The sequence below is a fragment of the Eubalaena glacialis genome, chromosome 1, assembly GCF_028564815.1.
Source record: "Eubalaena glacialis isolate mEubGla1 chromosome 1, mEubGla1.1.hap2.+ XY, whole genome shotgun sequence".
NCBI classification, from domain to species: Eukaryota; Metazoa; Chordata; class Mammalia; order Artiodactyla; family Balaenidae; genus Eubalaena; species Eubalaena glacialis.
In genome coordinates this window covers 195,643,562-195,660,643 of record NC_083716.1, presented here as the reverse complement: position 1 = coordinate 195,660,643, position 17,082 = coordinate 195,643,562, and the positions used below count along the sequence as shown (strand labels likewise).

The following is a 17,082-nucleotide window of genomic DNA, read 5'->3' as shown; positions in this document are numbered from 1 at the left end:
ACTCATGGTTTTTTGGCTTAAAACCTAGGTAAATGGTTGAATGGTGAATATGAAAACTGTTCCCCATTTCACAAATTGGTAGAGTTTAGTGTAAAACAAAAACTTTTTTTTTTAAACAAAATCTATAATGACTATTGTTTGGAACAAAATCAATTGCTATGCTATAATTGCTCCTAATTTCAAGTCAGGACACATAATAATCAATTTCTTAATAGGCATGAGCTCAGAAATGCTACTGATTTTAGCATTCATTGGTGAATCTTTCCTGCAGCAGTTATTACAGTGGAGTTCCAGTGGTGGTTTTCTATTTCCCTCATTCCTTCTACATGTATTTATTGGAATTCTTTTGTAAGGCATATTTTTCCTTTCTCTTCCATTTATTTATTCAATCATATATATTATGGACTCATGGATATTTTATTCTTTGGTTTATAATCCATTATAATCATTATTAATTTGTTGCTAAAATTGTCCCCCATCTTTGACCATTGGGAGTTCCCAGTGGAACTTCCCAAGTTAACTCCTGTGCTCTTTTGACTTGCCCCATCCTTTATTTTTTTTTTTAAACATAGAATGGTATTTTTTAGGTTTATGTCACTATTGTCAATTAAACTAGAAAGATCCTGAGGGGCATAGCTATCTCCTTAACTAATAATCTGTATGAATTAGCCTTACAAAACTATATGATGCTAAGAGTTGGAAAAGACCTTAGAGGCTGTAATTCAGCCCCATCCTTTACCTTGAATTTTCATCGACCCTCTATTCAATTTCATTGACACCTCTTTTCAGTTCTGTGTTAGCACTAATAAAGGAAGACTTACAACTTACAAGGCTACATTTTTGTTATGGAATTTATAACATGTTTTACATTGAGCTAAAATTTAATCCTTATTCTGTATAACTCTTCAATTAGTTAACTTTTAAACTGTTATCAACAGCACTGAATATTACCAGAGCCTTCACCATTTTCCATATGATATGGTTTCAAATTTCTCCCACTATCCTGGTAATTATGCTGTAAGTTGCAATTTATTATTATATATAGCCCTAAGCTAACTACAAGAGGTGATAGATGTGATATCATTACAACAGTACCACTTCCCTTGTTCTGGATACTTTTTATTTTTAATGCAGCCTATTATTTTAGCTATTTTGAGAGCCACGTATCACTGATTCACTTTATGGTCACTAAAACCTCAAGTCCCAACATGTAGCGCTGTTCAATGGTGGCTTTCCCTTCATGTACTTATTTAATGGATTTATTAAACCAAAGTCTAAGATTTCTTATTTTTTCTATAGATCCCCATGTTGTTAGATTTTAGCCTGTTGATTCATCTTGTCTAGCTGAAGGTGAATCTTCTCATGCAATATATTTCTCTTATAGTATGTCTCCTATTTTAGTATATATCACTAGTAAATATGACTCCAAAATACCCTCATGCTAATCCTGCAAAAGACAAATGCAGCAACCCAGTATAGACCAATGCAGTTTAATAATCTTTCTAACAGGACAGATAGAAAAGTGTAATTCCCAAAACAGTTACATGGATATTACATATTGATGTTGGAAATGTAAACAAATTTAGTACTGGGAAGACAAGTCTAGGTAAAATAAAAGGAATTTTTGAGTAGCACTGGGCAGGGAAGTAAGGTAGGTAAGAGAATAGCAAAGATAAACCTTTATTTTGCTTGATGTCAAAAAGTAGTGAGATGGGCTTCCCTGGTGGCGCAGTGATTGAGAATCTGCCTGCCAATGCAGGGGACACGGGTTCGAGCCCTGGTCTGGGAAGATCCCACATGCCGCGGAGCAACTAGGCCCGTGAGCCACAACTACTGAGCCTGCGCGTCTGGAGCCTGTGCTCCGCAACAAGAGAGGCCACGATAGTGAGAGGCCCGCACACCGCGATGCAGAGTGGCCCCCACTTGCCGCAACTAGAGAAAGCCCTCGCACAGAAACGAAGACCCAACACAGCCATAAATAAATAAATAAAATTAAAAAAAAAAAAAAAAAAAAGTAGTGAGATGTCTCAGGTTTTTATTTTACTCCCTAATTTCAGTTCCAGTTAAAAATGATTCAGCAGATAGTTTGTTATATGGGGTTTAAAAGCTTTTGTTTAGCTACAGGTGAATGTATAAGAATTATAAACATCAAATTTAGAATACTGAATATCTTGGGTATACAGTACCCAGAAAGCTCAATTGTACTGGGTAATACTTTAGCTCTTAAATTGGGTGTTGGGTTCAAAAAAGTTGATTATATTATTCTTGACACTTTTTCATAATCTAAAATATTTCACAATTAAAAAATAGTTTAGTAAAAATATATTTGGATTTTATTTTATGTTCAGTATAGTAGTGTAATTTATTCTATTTCTTGACTCATTCAAGTCTTTAATAAACAACTAATGGTTATGAAAGTGGCTCAACCTGTAGCTCTAAAGTTCTATATAATTTTAAGTTAGCAGATAAGCCAATTTTATTACTATGTCCTTTCACTCTAACTGCATAATTACATTGATAAAAATATATTCTTCTCAAATTCAAGAATTTAAGTAAAGAAACTACATCATTAACACTGTAGAATGAACTCTAAAATATAAAATATGAGAGGAATTTTATAATATATAAATATTCTGACTTTCCAACTATATAGTTATAAATTTTTTGACAACACTTTTTTGAAAAACTTGAAGATTTTGCAAGATAAGCATGCATTATCTTCTTCATTTTGTAATTTTCAAAATGGAAACAGAAGAGCAGATGATTTATTGGCTATTGCCCAGGAAAATACGAGTATACCAGCTACTACATGAAAACCTGATACAATGATCCTGCTTTGAAACATTCGTCCCTCCTTTGAATTATCAAACGCATGCTTCTATCATGGTGCTTAATGGTCATAGGGAGTTTATGGAAGCAACAAAGAAATTCACCCTCTCCCTCTACTGCCAAAAAACGTAGACCCCACACACTTGAAAAATAAGGTCATCTGGGTATGGCAATTTCTCAAAAAATTAAACAGAATTACCATATGATCCAGCAATTCCACTTCTGGGTATATATCCCAAAGAAGTGAAAGCAGGGACTTGAAAAGATACTTGTACGACCCACGTTTATACCAGCACTATTCATAATAGTCAGAAGGTGGAGGTAACCGGTGTCCACTGTCAGATGAATGCATAAACAAAATATGGTGTATATACACAGTGGAGTATTATTTAGCTTTAAAAGGAAGGAAATTCTGACACATGCTACCACACTGGATGAACCTTGACATTAATGCTAAGTGAAATAAGCCAGTCACAAAAGGACAAGTACTGTGTAAGCCCACTTACATGAGGTACCTAAGCGTAGTCAAAGTCATAAAGACAGAAAGAATGGTGGTTGCCAGGGGCTGGGATGAAAGGGAAATGGGAAATTAGTGTTTAATGGATACAGAGTTTCAGCTGGGGAAGATGAAAAAGTTTTGGAGATGGATGGTAGTGACCGTTGCACAACAATGTGAATGTACTTATTGCCACTGAACTGTTTAAAATGGTGATTTTGTTAACATATATTTTGACACAATTTTTAAAAAGCAGTATATTTGTAAAATAAGCATAATCGTTCTGCAAACGAAATAAAAAGCAAAATATCTTCCAAAGATGAGACCTGATTGATGGTATTACCATTAATGAAAGAATGTTCCACATCAAAAAATATTTGTCAGCAAAGAAACTTTAAAAAGAGAAAGTCAAATGACTATTTTTAGCACAATCCAACCTATGAAGAACATAAGGCAGGTATGTGACTGAAGTGGAAAGGGGTGCATCAGGCCTGAAATATTAGCCATTAAAAGCACCAAACTCATTTCTATTGCTTCCATTCCATTGTGCTAAACAATCTGGTTATAATTTGGATCTGGCTTTCACTGTAATTTGATCAACACAGAGAAGGTGAGGATCAGCAAGCTCAACTATCCTAGACCCTCCATCATTTCTCTTAAGTTAATACATTAGTATTATGGGTTTTACATAGCAGTTTCTAAGCAAGTTGAGTGTGTGACTCAGCACTACAGAGTCCAGTCACTTCCAGATCTGATAAACCAATTTCAACCTAAGAAAAGAAACAGATGTTGAAACCCAGTAATCACACCATGGTCCTGCTAGACTGTGGATACTGCCTTCCCCCAGCAACTTTTCTCTCAATGCACATTTTCCATAATGCTGTATTGTAATTGCCTATTATTAGACTCAGTTCCTTGAAAATAGAAAATGGATTTTATCTTTGATCCCTAACAACTAATAAACTGCCTAGCACAAAGGGAAGAACCAATAAATATGTGATACGTGAAAACGAAATCCAGTTTCGTAAGACATAATTAGGGAATGAGTATTGTAAAGATTCTTATATATAAAGTTTTCCTCTTAAGTTTACAAACGGAAAGCTAAGCAATAGCAGAGACAAAGTGAACATATTTAGATTCAGAGCTCTCAATTCAAGTTGAAGTTACAGTGGTTAGGCCATATTTTCTTGAGAATGCCCATGAATGTGGCATTCAAACCATATGATGTGATCTGCATGAAAGCTCAGACAAGCCCCAGAGAGCATGCCTTTCCCGCAATAACTTCTCCAGTACGATAAAGAACATGGAAGCTTTATACCTTCACTTGCCAAATATGTGGACTGGTGTAAGTACCATTTCTTTCTACCACCCACATGCACTCAAAGAATAAAATTTCTTCCTAATGTGTCCTAAAGTTTGGCTCTTTCACATAATGCAGCATTCAGACTCAACACCAGCCAAGAGTGCCCAGTTAAGGATTCTACTATTGATAGTACCAAACACAACAGGGATAACTCTTGACAGCACAGGAGAGCACTGGAACAAAGTAATTCAAGTTGCAAGAAAAACAATGCCAGACGGGAATGATTTTATGTTCAGAATAGATCACAGTGTATAAGAAAATAACTCCTGACCTATCATATGCAATCAGGATGACTACTTTTTCTTAACCTTTAGGTCTTAAGTTTTCTTTTTTTCCTGTTTTGGGTCAACAATACATCCTAGGGAAAATATGAACTATATAATCTTCCGTCAGTTAAGAAAACAGACTCCAGAGCAGATGGCCTGACTTCTAATACTAGCTCTGCATTTACCAGCTGTGTAACCTGCAAATCACCCAAACTCTGTGGTCCAGTTGTCTCATCTGTAAAATGAGGACAGTAACTACCTCATGCGATTGTTGTGAGGATTAAGTAAATTAATCTGCAACAGTGCCTGGCACATAGTGCGTGCCACTTTATTGTTAATTATGGTTATTATTGTCACATAAATGAAATTTTTGATAAACTTAAGTTCTACCTTAAAAATTCTTACTAATGTCCTGATAATTATAAATTTACGTATCTGGAAATTATGAATTACACATCTGCCACTAGACCATAACTGTGACTTCCCTACCTCATACCAAGAGCTTCACACCATGCAAGGCGCAGATACATGTGCCAGCCCTGTCCAACCTTGCATTTATAAAGTCCTTGTTCAGTAAAATCTTAGCGCCTAGCAGGGAAGAAAAACAGATTGGGATAAATCTGTTGAAATGGTAACAAGTTCACATACAAATAAAAACAAAAAAAGACTGAAGGAGGTACAAGAATAGAAGTACATACTATGCTGAAGTACATACTTTACCTTCAGAGTAAGCAAAGACATACTTTTCTCACAGTGGTGTCCAAATTCCAGCCTAAGGCAAAAAATTTTTTTCTTTTAATGTAGCGTAGTGTTTAGAACTAAATGTTATGTAGTCGAATCTGTGTTCGGTCTCCACTAGACCAGTCACTAGCCGTGTGACCTTATGGAAGTCTTACCTGCAAATCTGGGAGAATTGCTTGAGCGCACGATCTGGGGAATGAGAGCCTTTGTGCTTATATTTACTCGAAGAGTGACGCCCTCTAGGGGAATACCAGCCGACCCTGGCGACGGGACGCGGGCACCGTGTTGATGACATCACTTCCGGGGCGACAGGTTCGGGCTTCCTTGCGCCTAGGAAAGGGCGGTCGATCGGCTTTGCTGCAGAAAGGAGATGAGTACTAGTGACTGTCGTTCACGAGGAAGGTGGGTGAAACTGCTCAGCCCTCTCTCCACTGATGCTTTCGCGCGCCTGGAAAAGCGGTTCCAGTCAGAGTCCCTCGCCTTCTTAGAGCAGACAGAGACCAGCGCTGGCCAAGTGCCCAGGGTTCGCTTGGGATCCTTCCTGGCCCGAAGGAGGAGGGCTTCGCACAAGCTTCCTTGGCTGGATTTAGTGGCTATAAGTATAATTTCTCGTGGCGCGTCTGTTGGGGCTGCATCCTCTGCAGGGATCCTCTGTGAATAGGTTGCTTATCTCTAATCCCTGGATGCCCTCTGCTCCTGTGGAACAATAAAAGTTCCAATATTCGCTCTTTTATTTTTTTCCATTTTGTCCATTAGTGTGATAGGGAAAGAGCCTACTTAAATATCTAGAAGGTTCTAGAACAGGTGATTTGGGGGGGCATGAGACTAGATATTTGGCAGTGTGAAAAAACCAGGGTGCTTTAATGATGGACTGCTGTTATTGGGGGCAAAGAGGATTTGGGGAGATCCCTGTTATGATAAACCTGTGGCAAAAATGTAGATTTAATTCAAACAATTGTAATTAATGGATAAAATAGGTATTAGGTTACGGTCGTTTTAGTTGAGATGCTCTTTTAAGATGAGCTTTATGAGAACACTTGTTTCTAAACTTAGACGACTAAATCTTACTTTGTGCTTTATGTGAACTCTTGTTTTCCGACCAAATGATTAAATTTTTCTTTTGAAAGATGTTTCCAGGAAATGGAATGCATTGATTTTCATCAGTTCCATTTTGCCCTTATTGTTTGATTTTTTTTTAAACCACATTTTGTCTTAATTTTAGCTATATAAAAATGAATAGCACTTTCCAAAAGACTATCCATGCAGCTGTTGTACTGTAACATTAGCTGTTTTATAAAGAATAATCAATAGTTTGGTAAGAACAGCATGCAAGTAATAGTAATACTAAAAATTTTATATCTAACTTCCCATTTTCCCTCTTAAAGAGCATTATATTCATTCATACTGTTATTTATATTAACAGATTTCTAGACTAAAATTTTTTGCTAACTTTTACAAAACTTTCCTAAATTTTTATAAAACTATATATTGAAAAATAAACCAAGTTTTTGGAATTTTGCTTTACTGAATGGGCTAGTGGCTAATGTCATTTCCAAATAATAGTTTGTTTCTTTAATTCTTTTCCAGGAATTATCTACACAGTAAATATGCTAATATTGAATAAGACAGCAGGAGTTTTTTCTAAACCATCAAAAAGGAATATGTATGAATTTCTAAGAAGTTTTAATTTTCATCCTGGAAAACTATTTCTTCATAAACTAGTATTGGGAATTGAAACCAGTTGTGATGATACAGCAGCTGCTGTGGTGGATGAAACCGGAAATGTTTTGGGAGAAGCAATACATTCCCAAACCGAAGTTCATTTAAAGTGAGTAGACATTATCTTGGTAGTTTCCACTTTTTTTTGGAAAAATAAATGAAATAATTTTTTTTTGTATTTATTACATATAAAAGTGAAATTTTAAGAACTAATTTCTTCTTTCATGCAAAAGTTTCTAATAACTGCCATGGAAAACCTTAAACCCCTCAACCTGGCTTTTAAGGAGCTCCACAATAAGGTCCCAACCTTAGCTAATCCTGTTGCCAAAAAGAAACTAAACTCCAATATTTATCCATGATTTCCCCTCATGCCTTTTCCTCTTTTGTCCACCTGTATGTTTCATGGTCTCAACTGAAGTCCTAGGAAAGTATGACCTGACCTCTAGCCTGTGTTAATCACTGCAAAAGAAAATCCTATTCACATTTACACATATAATTCATATTGGTACTTAAATAATAATATACTGTTGTATTAAAGCACAGAATGGTGCCAGGTTTATAAACTCAGATTTTTCCAGAGGGCCACCAGGCAGGTTACGTAAATAGGTGGGCTGGGTATAATGTGGAGAATATCTATAGGAGGTCACTACTCAGCTCCAGCCAGTTGTTGCCATACAAGAATGTAGGCCTTATGTTATTTGATTATCAGAATTTTCGAGAGAAAATGGAAATCCAGAATGTTATGGTAATATCTCCCAGATTTTAAAAATTAGTAGGTAATTCAAATATATTAAAATACCATACAGTTCAGATATGCCTTCAAGCCATTAATTTACAACATCTGAATAGTGAAAAAGGTTGGTGTTTTGAGATCACAAACCTGTGTGTGAATCATGAATTAGTGATTGGTATTGGCTCTGACTTTGGGAAGTTCCTGATCCTCTCTGATTCTGTTTTCACCTCCATAAAATGGGAAAGATAATACCTGCCTTATAGGATTGTGGGGTGCATAATAGAAATAATACAGAATATTAGAAATAGCATACGTGAAGAGGCAGAGTAGGCCTCCAATGGTTACGTATTATATGAAAGGGACTGTGGTAGGTCTTAATAAGGCACAGTGAAATACTAGCAAGTCCTTGCCTTCAAGAAGCTTAACCTAATCTTTGAGACATGGTATGTAGACCTACAAGGAAAGTTAGCAGTGCAAGGCAGCATAAAGTGAGTATCAAAGAAGTAGTGCAGACAGTAACTTATTACCATGCCTTAGTTTTACAGTCCTTTCATTATTTTGGGGTGTACTGGACATTTGAACATGTAAATGTTAGCTGCACAGAAAGGCCTACCCTAACCACTTAATCTAAATTAGGTACTCCTACCTTGTTTATTCTATATACCATATCCTGCATATTTTCCTCGTAATTCTTTTCATAATTTTTATGTTTGTTTACTTATCTTTCCCCCAATAGACTCTCAGCTCCATGGTGACAGGGGCTGTGTCTGTATTAACCGCTACACTATGCCTAGTGCCCAGCATAGCAGCTGACATGTTGCAGGGGTCAGTGGCCTTGAGATATAGTTAGGCCTTCAATGACCTTCAATGAAAGAGGATGGAAAGAATATTGTAGGCTGAGAGAGCATCACTGGCAAAGGCAAAGAGGTGAGAAAGTACTGGACAGACACTTAGTTTAGCTAGCGCATGAGTCACCTGAGAGGAATATATAGGCAAATAAGCTATTTGGTACCATCTCCTCAGCGCATCTCAGCATTTATTGAATACCTACAATTGCAAGGCAGCATCTGAGGCACTGTGGGTACATATATATGATCCTTTCCTCTGAGCAGCTTACCATATAAAGTGGTTTACATTCTGGTTCAGCCACTGACTAGTTTTGAGACCCTGCACCATTTTCTATGTCTCAATGTCCTTATCTGTGAAATGGTGATAATAATGACAGCCAGCTCATAATACTGTTGTGAAGGTTAAATGTGAATTCTTTTAAAGCATTTAGTGCAGTTCTTGACAAATAGCAAGGGCTCAAAAAAACCTACCTATTACTAGTAACAACAGTACTTCTCTTACTACTATAAATAAGTGAAGAAGACAGATAGGTAAATAGATCATTGTAAAACAGCATGGAAAGTGCAATAATAGAGGATTGCTCGGAAGAGGAGTTCTTTCTTTAGAGCCAGACACCTGAAGGACAATCTTGACTTCTCCCTCACCACTCTGTACCCAAATCAGTCATCTAGTCATAGTAAATCTACCTCCCAAATATTTCTTGAAACTTTTCCTCCCACTTTCCACTTAGTTCAAGCCCTTATTGTCTCTTGCCTGGACTTTTGGCTCCAGTCTTGAGGCTAAATGGTTTCACTCCCTCTTTATTAGCTTTGTTCTTTAGTCATCCACTTTCCATACTGTCTACAAATTATTATTTGATTATTAATTAATTGATTTTATTAATCATAATTCTTTGAGAATAAAGCCATGGTCTTATTCATCTCTTTTGTCTCTGATGCTTAGCATAACCCTTAGAAGATAATACATAGAAGAGGCACAGAAAGGAAGGGGAGTAGGCAAGTGGGAGGAGGAAGAAATGAGTAGGAGGGAGAGGATTTGGATTTAAAGTCTCCCAAATTCCAAGAAAGTAAAAGCTTTTGAGTAGGTGAGTGATGAGGTCAGCACTGTGCTTTTTTTCTGGCAACACAATATAGAACAACTCCAAGGATCAGAGAATGTATCTAGGGAAGTACAGTTAGAAGGCTTTGAATAGACTGAGTTAATGAGAGCTTTTCGAACTTGGTGGTGGCAATGGGACAGTGCTGACCTTATCAATGGTGATAAACTTAATTAAATGTGGAAAGTGAGGGAAAGAAAGGAGATAAAGATAAGCCTGGAAACCCAAGTGATGAGGAGGTTATTGATGCCATTAACAGAATTGAGGAATATAGGAGAAAAAGTCACTTTGAAGAATTAAGGAAAATGGTATTATATTATGGATGTGTTGAAATAAGATCATTTCTTTTAAATATTGCCCTCATTGACTGACACAGTACATATTTTAACTATTAAATATTCATTGAATGCCATGTATATAGATCTTACAACATCAATATTTGAAGGGTTTTTGAGATTAGAGGTACATCTTGCAGGCCCTCTATATGTTTGCTCTGCCTCTCTGATCAGTCACATGCTGGCAAATTTTTTGCTAACAACTTTGCCTTCTAATTCTTTATTCTTGACATTTGGAGTGGTCATCCACTGCTTGTCCTACATGGACCAAAAATCAAAATTACCAATCCAATTAAAGATTGGATTCCCAAACTTTATTTCAGGATTTCAAGCTGTCTACTGTCCTACCATGAGCTCAAGTGCAGTGTGTTTAAAAATAAGCTCGTCTTCTTCACAAAACTGTCTTCATGTTTCTCTCTGTTAGTATTTCTTTTCTTCCAGTCAGATAGATTAATTTTCCTAAAATCCAGTTTTATCCTGTCCTTTCCTTATTCAAGACTCCTTCCTTAGAATGCTTCTCAAAATTATTTTGGTGATTTCATTTATCAAGAAACAAATCCATAGGAGTTTGTTGTATACAGTTTTGAAAAGTCAGAGACATTAAATAACATCCTTAATCACTGCATGTTGAGTTCTTATAATGTACTGCACATTATAAGGCACACATAATTTGAAAATACTTGACTTACTAATGTGTTTAGCTATATAATGGTTAATTTGAAAACATGCCTTCAGCCATAATATATACTTTTTCTTTCTCTATTTTTATAATCTTAAAATTATAAAAAGCTATTTTTTTATATCTTTCAGAACAGGTGGGATTATTCCTCCAGTAGCTCAACAGCTTCATAGAGAAAATATTCAACGCATAGTGCAAGAAGCTCTCTCTGCCAGTAAAGTCTCTCCAAGTGAACTCTCAGCAATTGCAACTACCATAAAACCAGGACTTGCTTTAAGCTTGGGTGTAGGCTTATCATTTAGCTTACAACTGGTAGACCAGTTAAAAAAGCCCTTCATTCCCATTCATCATATGGAGGCTCATGCACTTACTATTAGGTTGACAAATAAAGTAGAATTTCCTTTTTTAGTTCTTTTGATTTCAGGAGGTCATTGTCTTTTGGCATTAGTTAGAGGAGTTTCAGATTTTCTGCTTCTTGGAAAGTCTTTGGACATAGCGCCAGGTGACATGCTTGACAAGGTAATTATTTAAGAATTAATATCTCTATTCTTTTTTGTTAAGGTGTCTGTTTCAGCTAAATAATAATAGATACACTACTGCTATTCATCTAAATATTTCTGAATAATATCATATTAGACTGAAAAAAATGTGCAGTAGAAAAATAAAGAGTAGTACATAATTTTATAAAAGATCCCTTCTTACCCATTCCGAATAAAATGATATGAGGTTTACATCAGTATATAAAGGCTCAAATAGTTTGCATATACACTTTTTTTAATCAAGTAACATGTGAAAGAAAGTGCTTTGTGAAGTGTAATGTACCTTTAAAAAGTGAAATAAGAGGATATATAAAGATAACATGAGGACATTAAAGATGCACAAAGTTCTATCATTAAATGTTACAATTGCTGACACCACTGACAAGCAGATTTCTTTTCCTTTGTTTTAGAATCTTAAAGCCTACTGCCTTATACAAAAAACCTGTTGCCAACAGCTGAAATGATTGGAAGAAATAGGGCAGGTTCTTATTTTTGAAGTTCATCATTAAGCAGTCATTGTCATTTTCAAACCTATTTTCCATCCCCAGTAGAAGAGCAAAAGTAGATAGGAAGGCAGTGATTGGCCACTGTTGACCAGGTTGTCAGAAACAGCAAGATTGTCTGTCTTGACTGACGACCAGCTCTGGTCCATGTTTTTAAAAGTATTGCATGTCTTATTCATCCAGGGTAAAATTCATTTCCTTTGCACCCTGGTTTCAAAATGTACAGTTTCATGACATTACAAAAATTTTTGTTTGTTTTTGATAGGTAGCAAGAAGACTTTCTTTAATAAAACATCCAGAGTGCTCCACCATGAGTGGTGGGAAGGCTATAGAACATTTGGCCAAACAGGGAAATAAATTGCATTTTGATTTCAAACCTCCCATGCAACGTGCTAAAAATTGTGATTTTTCTTTTTCTGGACTTCATCACGTTATTGATAAGATGATATTGCAAAAGGAAAAAGAGGAAGGTATATTTCTAATTAGTAAAGTTGGACAAATAAGTAGTACTGGATTGTACCTAAAAATACCTGCTCATTCCTGCAGGTATTGAGAAGGGGCAAATCCTGTCTTCAGCTGCAGATATTGCTGCTGCAGTACAGCACACAGTAGCCTGCCACATTGCAAAAAGAACACATCGTGCTATTCTATTTTGCAAGCAGAGAGACTTGTTATGTCAAAGTAATGCAGTACTGGTAAGTTTTGTAATTTTAGAATAGTAGTAATCCTTTACAGTATGTTACTTTTCTTCCCAGAGTTTAATTGACCCTAAGCATAGGATGAAAAGATCTTTATGCCATATGCTATCCCTGACAGTATGAAATCATGTAGAATAAAAACTAACAGCCATTGGGATTTCCCTGGTGGTGCAGTGGTTAAGAATCCGCCTGCCAACATAGGGGACACGGGTTCGAGCCCTGGTCCGGGAAGATCCCACATACCGCGGAGCAACTAAGCCCGTGCACCACGACTGCTGAGCCTGCGCTCTAGATCCCGTGAGCCACAACTACTGAGCCCGCGCGCCTGGAGCCCGTGCTTCGCAACAAGAGAAGCCACCTCAATGAGAAGACCGCGCACCGCAACGAAGAGTAACCCCCCCTCGCCACAACTAGAGAAAGCCCACGTGCAGCAATGAAGACCCAATGCAGCCAAAAATAAATAATTTAAAAAAAAAACAAAAAACTTTTAACAGCCATTCCCTGTATAGGCCTGGCAGCTTTATAGGACATCTGTACAGCCTGTGTGGCAAAAAAGTTCAAGGCTGCATCTTACTGAATTTAAAAGAGGGTTTACAGTATGAAGCAAAATGCAGTATAACTGCTGTCATTATTGAAGGAGAAATAGGCTGTTTCCTTCAAATTTATCTTCCTTTGATGAAATCCCTTTAAATGTGCTTAAAAGCCTTGATAAATTTCCTGTGTAACTGTATCTTAAACTTCGTTCTTTTGAAAATTGTAAAGCGAGAAAAATATTTAAATGGTAGGTTCACAAAATGGAATATTACACAAATATCAAAGGTAATAGTTTAATAATTATGTAGTAAAATGAGAAAAAAAGCTTATAAGTGAAAACTGCAGGGTCTAAAATACTGTACTATGATTGTAATGAGAAAACGGTTAGAAGAAAATGTACAAAAATGAAAGTGATCATATGGTAATATTGACATTGTTGGTGATTTTTGTTTCTTTCGCAAATGTTTATTATATAGATCTATCACTTGCTCATTACCCACCTACCAAAATGTGATATTGTCTTATTGTATAATGCTGGTACTTCCCCCAGGTTTAGCTCACAGCTTAGCTCATATTCATGTGTGATATTTGTTAATTTTGGTTTTCTCAACTTTTTCAGGTTGTATCTGGAGGCGTTGCAAGTAACTTATATATCCGAAAAGCTCTGGAAATCGTGACAAATGCAACACAATGCACTTTGTTGTGTCCTCCTCCCAGACTGTGCACTGACAACGGCATTATGATTGCGTGGTAAGCCATGGATATTTGTGCTTCACTCATAATTATGTAAATATTAATTGCCATTTCATCATGCTAAATTTTCTTCCTTTAAATCTTGGGCTAGTTATTTTATTTTTATTGATTCTTATTTAGGAATGGTGTTGAAAGATTGCGTGCTGGCTTGGGCATTTTACACAGCACAGAAGGCATCCGCTATGAGCCAAAGTACGTGGTACCATTCATAATCTTTATGCAAGTTGCACTGTAAAAGTCAAAGCCTGGATTTTGCTTTTATATTGGAGGTTTTCATTGATACTCTGGTGGTACTTGAAGAAAGAGTACATTAATTTTTTTAATCTAACCTAAGCATTAGATACCTTATAATAAATATTTTTGTTATAGCATTAAATTATATAAATGTTGACAAATCATAGGTTAGAAACAGGCAGTGGGTAAGGATGATGAATTCCCTCACTGGGGACCAGAATGGAAACCATGTCCATGACCTGGACTTTTGCAGTGTTAGGACCATCTCAGCATCAGTTGTCGTGCTGGAAACTTAAGGAAAATGTGCAAAAAGCATTCAGGTGTGAGACTGGGTTGTGAGTATACTTCTCCACAGGCAGCTGAGAAATGGCCAAAAGATAGTTGTTTTCTGCAGGCCTTATTTCCTCTCCCAAATCAATGTTCTTGGAGTAGCACAGTTTTTCAATTTGTTATCAAGTTCTGGTCTAAGCTAATTCTGGAATAGTAAAAACAGTAAAGCATGATGATGTTTCATAATCTAACATAATTCTGTTTTCAACAGTGTTTCATCTGCGGTTTTAAACTTTTCAGCATTTTAGTACATAACTATACCTATGTGAACCATAGACTATTAAGGCTGATCATAAATGAACAGAGTTTAGTTAGTAGTGACAGAAAGAATCCCTTAAGTTGATGGCCTAGCCTCAGGCAGAATCTTACCATCTGATCCAACACTGTCTTCTTGTGGCAGTGTTGAGGCTGGAGATGATGGCTTTTTTTAGGTTGGGGTCCATCTGAAGCCTTGTATAGGGCAACATGGTAAAAAAGCAGAAATCTGAGGCCCAAAGTATTTGCTGAGGAAGAACAGAGAAAGCGGGTAGGATCTAAGACCTCTACTGCCACCAGTGACAAAGGAAGGTAGAAAAGGAGCAAGCCAGCTTTTGAAACCTCAGAGAAGAACGGTAGAAACCTGGAGAATTTCTGAAGTTGGAATAAATGCAGGTCTGACTTTGTATGGTAAACTGTTTTTACCCTGTTAGCTTTGTAGAGCATTATAAGGCATTTTTTTGTCATTTTTTTCTGTTTCAAGTTTTTATTTATTTACAGTATTTGAGAGAGAACTCTTTCAAAAACATCTCAACCCCAAACTCATTGAATTGTATGCATTAAATATGTATAGCTTTTAACATGTCAATTATACCTCAAAGTGGTTTTTAAAAATTGTGCAATTTAGATTTCTAGCCTTCCTTCACCCATTATTCTGGTTTGAGGTCCTATTGTATTTTTATGTATTCAAGAACCACCATCACATATAATCAGTTATACACTAGATACATATATTGTTTGTCAGAATTCTAAGCAGATAGTTTGCAGAACTAGTAACAGATCAGTAAACAAATAATGTAAAATAATTTGAAATAATGTGATTTGTCTGATTTTGATGGCAGATGTCCTCTTGGAGCAGATATATCAAAAGAAGTGGGAGAAGCTGCCATAAAAGTCCCACGATTTAATATGAAGATTTGATTTTTGCTTTTCAAAAAAATCCCTAAAGGTAGTAGTAAAGTTTTGATTTTTTGTATATCAAATATATAATACTAATTGTTCATCAAGACTTTCTTTATTATCCTTTTTATGTTTGATGTTTAACCTGCTCTTCTGAGAGACTATAATAATATGTTATAGTCTTATAAGGGAGTATAGAGGGTTTTTTATTATCAAAAACCAAATAAAACATCTTGTGGGAAAAAGAATATACTGATATTGGCAAGTAGAAAGAAAAACCTTGGAAAAAATATAGCAATTCTGCTAAATCCTGGCCCCATATTATACAGGCATAGATCTTTACCCCCCTTTTTCATATCAGGATACATTAGCCTGACTTTTCTAATGAGAGAACAATTTTAGAAAGGTAGCCAGGTCAAAGTCATGTCAACTCAAGAATTCTAAGTCAAAACAAAAGAATATATGTTAGTAATTATAAAAATATATATTATTAGGTATCTTCTCTGGAGCAAATGGGATTTCTCTACATTTCTTAAAATGGGATTTTAAGAAATATGACATGCAAGTAATCCCTCAAGTGTATATTGTACTTTTTAGTTGGCCACATATATTCACATTCATTATTTTAGAAAGTGTATTTAATCGGTGAAAATATATGAGGTGAAAAGGGCTGTTTTATTTTTGGATAATGTCCTTTGACTCTGACTTTTACTGCAGATAGCATAACAGTTCATGACTTTTTTTCTGCCCAGATTAAAATAACTGAATGTACTGTCCTTTGAATATAAGGATGATGCTACTAACTATTTAATGTCCTTTGAGAGATTTTGCTAGTAGAGATTTATGTTACATCATCCATACTGGATCAAGTTGTTAATTTTCTAATCAGTGACTTGCTTTATTGAGAAACTAGAGAGTAAGGATAAAAATCTAGAATGAAAAGATTTCTTATTTTAATCCTTCCTTAAGGTGACCTTCCCTTTTGGGAAATTCCATAAGTAATTCTTTTTTCTAGAATTGTGATCATAGAATATTGCTTTATGATCCTCCATTTTATCCTGGAAATATAATTTGTATGAGAGAACATATAGAAACAGCAACATTTATAAAGCTTACATTCTTTGATGTTGAGGTATAGGTATGATATAATTGGTTTGTAACTATAATTTAGAAGAAATTATTAGTTTGTGAATTCACCTTTTACATTTGGATTTGTATTCTGTATCATGT

General features: G+C 35.8%; 2 protein-coding genes across 3 annotated transcripts in view; one reads left to right on the top strand and one right to left on the bottom strand.

The window, feature by feature from the left end:
• Positions 1-5,889, bottom strand: part of PMS1 (PMS1 homolog 1, mismatch repair system component) — a 107,749-nt gene extending 101,860 nt beyond the window's left edge. Inside the window, exon 1 of the mRNA XM_061203272.1 lies at positions 5,851-5,889. The gene's annotated coding sequence lies outside the window, so the exon portion shown is untranslated. The remainder of the gene's footprint in view (positions 1-5,850) is intronic.
• A 123-nt stretch (positions 5,890-6,012) lies between these two features.
• Positions 6,013-15,995, top strand: OSGEPL1 (O-sialoglycoprotein endopeptidase like 1). 2 transcript variants are annotated; one of them, XM_061203218.1, is made up of 8 exons: positions 6,013-6,097; positions 7,283-7,523; positions 11,238-11,625; positions 12,591-12,618; positions 12,695-12,843; positions 14,000-14,130; positions 14,254-14,325; positions 15,795-15,995. In XM_061203218.1, exons 2-8 carry the CDS (start codon positions 7,303-7,305, stop codon positions 15,871-15,873), a joined length of 1,068 nt encoding a protein of 355 aa, XP_061059201.1. In that variant the 5' UTR covers positions 6,013-6,097; positions 7,283-7,302; the 3' UTR covers positions 15,874-15,995. The 2 variants fall into 2 exon arrangements, with proteins under 2 accessions (XP_061059201.1, XP_061059194.1); XM_061203211.1 differs by having other exon boundaries at positions 12,414-12,618.
• Positions 15,996-17,082: the final 1,087 nt, after the last annotated feature.

Bases quoted from the DNA above. Each gene is read 5' to 3' on its own strand.
- OSGEPL1 (XM_061203211.1), top strand. From the start codon at position 7,303: ATGCTAATATTGAATAAGACAGCAGGAGTTTTTTCTAAACCATCAAAA. The intron at 7,524-11,237 runs GTGAGTAGACAT...TATATCTTTCAG, and splicing joins CAAACCGAAGTTCATTTAAA to AACAGGTGGGATTATTCCTC. The intron at 11,626-12,413 runs GTAATTATTTAA...TGTTTTTGATAG, and splicing joins CAGGTGACATGCTTGACAAG to GTAGCAAGAAGACTTTCTTT.